Raw genomic sequence first — 6,000 nt, 5'->3', positions numbered from 1 at the left:
TGCCAGTTTTCAAGTCCTGGTTCTAGACGGCAGCCTGGGTGTGGCCCTAGGGGAAGGCTCTTTTGTGGGAAATGGGGTCAGCCCAGCCTCTCCTGCCCCTCCCTCCTGCTCTCTCCTCGTCCTCTGTTCCAGGGTCAGTTTCAAGATGGACCCTCTTCTAGGCCAGAGCAGGGGCAGGCAGGTGGGCGAGGCCTGAGAGGAGAGAACGTGTTCCCCTAATGGGGCACAGGGCTGGGCATTCGGACTCCTGACTTACCGTAGCTGGAGCAGTCCTGTTCCCCTAACTCAAGGGCTCCCTGCCTTTCTGCCTGCACTGGGGCACCCCAGCGCTGAGTCTTCAGGGATCCAGGGAGAGGGCCCTAGGACCATGGGGAACAGGCTGTCCCCACCCTCTCATCCTGTTACCCACTGTCCCCAGTGTGTATACTGGTTTGGAAGGCCCCAGGGCAACTCTGCCAGGGGGGACAAGGCTGTGCAGTGTGTGGAGTGCTGGAGACAGGACAGGAGGGTCCTGGCACCATCTCCTCCTGGCGGTGTGAGGAATGTCCTCTGGAGGGTGACACACGTGCCCCATCCACCCATGTGTGCCTGAGTCTCCTCTTGCGGTTGGGATGAGGTGGGCACTCAGGGGACTGGGGGCGGAGTTCATTGTGTGCAGTCCCCTGTGTCCAAGAGGTCTCCAGCAGGGAACAGAGAAATTGACTTAGGTGGCTTCTGGTGCCTGGGTGTGTGTGTGCGCCCGCGCCCAGGCACGGGTGCTGGTCCCGGCACAGGGTGAGCAGGGAGAGGACCTGGGTGCAGGACACGTGTGCGGGCGCGGTTGCAGGAGTGGTGCAGGTGATGTGACCCGTGTGTGTCAGCGTAGGATGCGGGTGCGTGTGCATGTGCGGGACAGGTGTGGGTGCGTGTGCAGGGCGACGGCGCGTGTGCAGGTGCAAGGTAGAGGTGCAGGAGTCGTGCGGGTGCGTGTGCAGGACGCGGGAGCGGTGCGGGTGCAGGGCGCGTGCAGGGCGCGTGCAGGGGCGGCGGGCGCGGCGGCGGCGGCGGCGGCGGCGGCGGCGGCGGCGACAGCCGCGCCCGCGTTCCCCGCGCGTAGGTGTGCGGCGCGCTCCTGGCGGGGACGGAGCGCGCAGATCTCGCGTGCGCTCGCCGCCCGGCGCAGCCCAGCCCGGCCCCCGCCCGGCGCCGCGAGCCGAGGTGTCGCCCGCGCCCGCGCCCGTGTCGCCGCCGTGCCCGCGAGCGGGAGCCGGAGTCGCCGCCGCCCGAGCGCAGCAGAGCGCACGCCGAGCCCGTCTGTCGCCGCCATGGCCACCACGGTGACCTGCACCCGCTTCACCGACGAGTACCAGCTCTACGAGGATATTGGCAAGTAAGAGCCGCGGCGCGTGCGGGCCGGGCGGGGACCCGGGAGGGCGCCGCGCGCGGAGGGCTGGGACCCCGGAGACCAAGACCCTCAGCGCTGCTGGTTCCGGGCGCACTGCGGCCCCGCGCGCCCCCGCTCCTCCGGGCTCGGGGCCCGAAGCGCACGGCCCCGCGCGGCCTCGACCCCCGGGCCCTGGGCCAGGCTGCTGGACCTCGGCGCGCGCAGCTCTGCCCGGCCCTGTTCAGCGCGGCCGCCGGGCCAGAGGCCGGGACTCGGGACTCGGGGCGCAGGGCTCCGCGCCGCGGGGGCGGCAGCAGGTGTCCCCGGAGCGCCGGGCAGACGTGACGCATTTGGCGGCGGGAGGTCAGAAAGGAGCGGCGCGCGGGGGCGGCCGCGGGGCCTAGAGCGCGGGGGAGGGGGCGGCTCTGGCCTGAGGGTCGCTCCTGGCGCGGGCCGCGCTGTCCCCACCCCCACCCCAGCGGCCAGGCGCGGGGGCGGCGGGACCTGCTAGGCGCCTGCTCCTCCGCGTGGCTCCATCCGCGCCGGGGGTGCCCGCTGCGCTCCCGTCCGCGTGGGAACAGCCTCTGCTGCGGGTTCCCAGTGGAATCAGGGGTTTGGAGGATTTTCCCCCGGATTCTTCTGGAAACACGAGTCAGGAGAGCTGAGGGGCTGAGGTCAGGAAGCTTGGCAGGTCCCTGGGTGGAGATGAGGGGGTGAGGTGGGGAGCCGAATGGGCTCCCGATTTCAGGGTCATCGAAGTAGGCGGGTGTGGGGGTGGATTTCAGAGAGTTATTGACGAGCCTGCGGGGAGGGGGGAGGCTGAGAGATGAAATAGGGAGGGGCTTCAAAGGCTCCTTTCAGGTAGGGCCTCACCCCTGGGGAACAGGTGGCTCCTGGGCTCTGTTCTGCAACACGCTCTTGTGGGGCGCCCGGACTCCGAGTCTGTCAGGGGCTGCTCTCTGACCCCGGGGTGAATCAGGGTGGCTGATCCTTGGTCGGCATCCCTTGGTCGGGCTCCAGAACTCCTGAATCCCTAGGCTCCATCCTGGTGCTGCCGGAGCCCCGCCGTCCTCACTCCTCCTCCAGCCCTCCAGCGTGGTGGGGGCGCTGGCGAGGTTTCCTCGTACACATCCAGCCACCGAGCCTTATTTTTCTTTTTCTAAAAATCGTTTGTGGTAGTGCTTGTGTTGGTGAGATGGGCCCCGATTTGGGAAGACTGAGGCGCCCTGCGGATTCCCCCATTCTCCCTCGATGTGGGGGAGGATGCGGGTCAGGCCCGAGGGCTGGGGAGCTGGGCTGGGCGGAGTGGAGGAGTCCCCTGGCCTGGGGTTCTGGGCAGGGCCGTGCCCTGCAGGCCCAGAAGCTCCCTTCCATTCCTTGGGTGCTCTTTGCGTGCCTGGCCTTGAGGCTGGGGACCTGGAGAGCTGAGCAGAGGGATGGGGAGGGTCCAGCACACCCGCTGTGTGTCCCCCTGAGGCCCTGAACACAGCCTGAAAGAAGCTGGAAGGGGTAGTGGGCTGGGGTCCTCAGAGGGAGGAGGTAGTTCTAGGCAGAGGATGGCCATGGGAGGAAGTCACCCTTTCTAGGGGAACTTCTTGTCCTTTCTGTGCTTGCTTAGGAGCATGCAGACCCTCAACCAGGCACCCCTTCCCTCAAGCTGATGCTGCCTCTGCTGATACCCCTACACTTTTCTGGGAGGTTCTGTGGGTCCCGTAGGGCATAGGGAGGCCCACCCAACTGGGGGCCTCTGGTTCTAGCAGGGACTATTCATCCTGGCCACTGGCACCCACATCCACACCTGGGAGTGGAGGTCTCAGCTGCCCTGGGGAAGGGCTGAGAGGGGTCCACACAGCAGATGCCAGATTCCTCCTGGGCAGCAGGAGCAGGAGCAGCTTCCAGAAGGGAGCCACGTGGATGCCTACCCTGTGGTGGAGCTAGGGCCGGGAGTGGGAGTGAGGGAGACATTCGTGGTAGGCAGGGTCTTGGGAGGGGAAGGGAACACATCCCAGGACCTGGGGCCCATCCTCTGGAGCCAGGAAGCTTTCTGCTCTGCCCAGCACTCCTTTGTGGAGCTGCCCAGGTAGTGGTCCAGGGAGTGACCTGGGGGGCTTGGCACAGCCCTGCTGGGGTGTCCTGGGTAGGGGAGGCCAAGCAAGTGCAGGGTGAGCTGTGGCGGGGCAGGCAGCAGAAGGCCCGCACCTCTGCCCAGGGCTGGGTTCCAGGTGGCCATGGTGCCCGCCTGCCGCTTGTTGACAGCGCCTGCCTGAGGCAGTGGGTGTCGCTGCCCTGGCCCCAGGTGCATGCGTCCAAGTTTATTTAAAGCTGCAGCCCCTGGCACCAGAGGACACAGAGCTCTTTGCCCGGGAAGGGCCAGGCCATGGGCCCGCAGCTGCCTGCGGGACACGGCCTCCACCGCTCCCCTCCCTGTCCCGCTCGGAATCCTTCCCTGGGCACGCGGGTAGCAGGGTTTGAGGGCCAAGGGGGGCTCTTGTCCGGGGCTCTGCCCTCTCTGGCCTGGTGGGGCACGCCCGCCGGAAGGCCCACGTGCCGGGTCAGGAGCCACCCGGAGTGGGAGGTCCCCAGCCGGGAGCCCAGCAGGGGAGCGAGGCGCGGCCCCTTGTGCACTGGGCACCCGTGAGCTCTCCCCAGCGTTCACGGCGGACGGCTTCCAGAGCCGAAGAGCGACTCCAGGGGTAACCCTTCCGCCGAGCATGTAGAGCTCTGATTCTTCCGTCCTCTGGCTTCGGTTGTTTGTTTCCAGTGAGAAGAAAGCACTACAAGTGGACGGTCGGTGTCGCATGGGCGGCCAGCGCCGCGGTTCTGGGGAACCGGAGCACGCGCTGCGCTTGGAACCTGCTAGGGGAGAGGGTCTTCGACGCTTTCAGGGCGCACGCGCCGCACTGCGCACAGTACGCGCATGCGCAAGCACACACCTGCGCGCGCGCGCAGGCTCGCTCGCACGCACGCACGCACGCACGCACGCGGCGGTGACCCCGTGAGCGGGCGGCTGGGTTGGCAGTGGCAGGGTCGTCACCTCGTGCTCCAGGTCGTGCCGCGCGTCCCCGCGTCCTCGCGTCCCCGCAAAGCAGGAGGGAGCGCTAGGGAAGCCCCGCGGCCGTAGCCGCTCTTTGCCGGTTCCTTCCAGACTCTCCGCTTCCTCTACCCACGGGCGCGCCCGGAGCCGGCGGGTAGGAGCCACCGGCCGGACTCGTCGTCACTTTCCAGAACGCTGGGACCGCGTGTGCACGCGGCTGCGGGCCAAGCGCACCTGTCGCCCGTCGTGCCCTGGCCTTGACGCCGTGGCTGCTGGCCTGGGTCCCCCGGTGGAGGCCTGGGGGCTCCTGGGTGCCGCGCTCTGCGGTCGCGTGGGAGCTCGGGGCGTGAGGCCTTGTGCAGGGTTGGTCCCGGGCGGAGGGGCTGGTGGCGGGCCCGTGACTCCGTGTGCGTGCAGCGGCTCCTGGTGCGCTGCCCCTCGGTGCTGGCAGACCTCTGCCGCTGGACAGTCAGCTGGGTAGGGAGGTCTTCGTGTTGGGCTCCCGAGCCGGCCACTCGCGGGGCTCCTCTCCTTTAAAACGCGGGTGATCTCTCCAGAAGAAAGCTCCCACGAGGGCTGGGTTTCAGGGGTTCTGGACGCTCCCCCGGGGTAAAGTGGCCCCGTTGGAACCAACTCTGATGTGCAGGTCACTTGATTCCAGTTGACCAGGAAGCTGCCCTCCCGCCCCACTTTACAGACCCAGTACCACGGCTCAGGGAGGGTGCACCTTGGGCACCCCACCCGCCAGCTCCCCCTGAACTTTGCCAGGCCCAGGGCTGACCTTGGTGTGTCCTTGACTGCATCCCATGTCCACCGGTCAGACGGGAGCAGGCCCTGTCTTGGGGCACGAGCCCTCGCCGGCCATGGGCTTTTCGGCCAGTGAGTGACCTGCTAGGAAGTTAATAGATAAACAGGATATTCAGAGCAAATTGATGGTTGAGTCTCCCAAGCGGCAAAGCCAGGTTGCCAGGGAAGGAAGAGAGGGCTGCAGGGAGGAGGAGTCAGCTGTTTGCTCTCTCGCCCCCTCCAGCGAGCGCTTCCCTCCCTGGAGCCTTATGCCAACACTGCCTGCTGCCCTGGCTGCTCCCCCAGACGCCCCCATCCGCCCAGGGCCCACCCCTCCCCCGCCCCGCTTTTGGCTGGCCCTAGCGCTCGGCCCCTGGGACATGCAGGCAGCCGACCACTCTCTTGTCTGCAGGCGGGCGCAGGCCCCTTTGGGGCCGTGTGAGGCTGCACGTTGGAGGGAGGGGTGAGCAAACTGGCCCCAGAGCTGGAGTCCCATCCTTAGTGGAGGGTGTTTGGGGAAGAAGTCACACACGCCGAGGCTGCGGCAGGATGCACATGAAGGTGACGCTCCTTTAGTTACTATTGAGCGGTATTTTTATACCATAACCTACTTTGCTGGGAGCTAAGAATATACCTCGCGCTTGCTACCTGCACTCTTTCTCTCCTGGTAGCGGTCCCAGCAGTTAAGTGGTGCTTATTACATCAGCGTGCTGATTACATCCGTGAGATCTACACTGTGACCATTCCCAGGTCATGGCACAGGTGGATGAGGCACCGAGGAGCTCTATTTGGGGCCAAGGCCGCGTGGACCTGGATT

At 66.9% G+C, this 6,000-nt stretch overlaps 1 protein-coding gene across 3 annotated transcripts in view; it reads left to right on the top strand.

Annotated features, from left to right (window-relative positions):
• The first annotated feature begins 1,210 nt into the window (after positions 1 to 1,210).
• CAMK2B (calcium/calmodulin dependent protein kinase II beta) overlaps positions 1,211 to 6,000 on the top strand; it is a 78,344-nt gene continuing 73,554 nt past the window's right edge. For 2 of the 3 annotated variants that reach the window (XM_046020296.1, XM_046020294.1), the window contains exon 1: positions 1,212 to 1,369. In XM_046020296.1, the coding sequence (XP_045876252.1) occupies positions 1,305 to 1,369 (65 nt within the window). In that variant the 5' untranslated portion in view covers positions 1,212 to 1,304. Of the gene's footprint in view, positions 1,370 to 6,000 lie in introns of all 3 variants that reach the window. The other variant, XM_046020295.1, reaches the window with a different exon arrangement.

The sequence above is a fragment of the Meles meles genome, chromosome 10 (assembly GCF_922984935.1).
Source record: "Meles meles chromosome 10, mMelMel3.1 paternal haplotype, whole genome shotgun sequence".
Classification (NCBI taxonomy): Eukaryota; Metazoa; Chordata; class Mammalia; order Carnivora; family Mustelidae; genus Meles; species Meles meles.
This window is presented reverse-complemented; position numbering and strand designations above follow the sequence as displayed.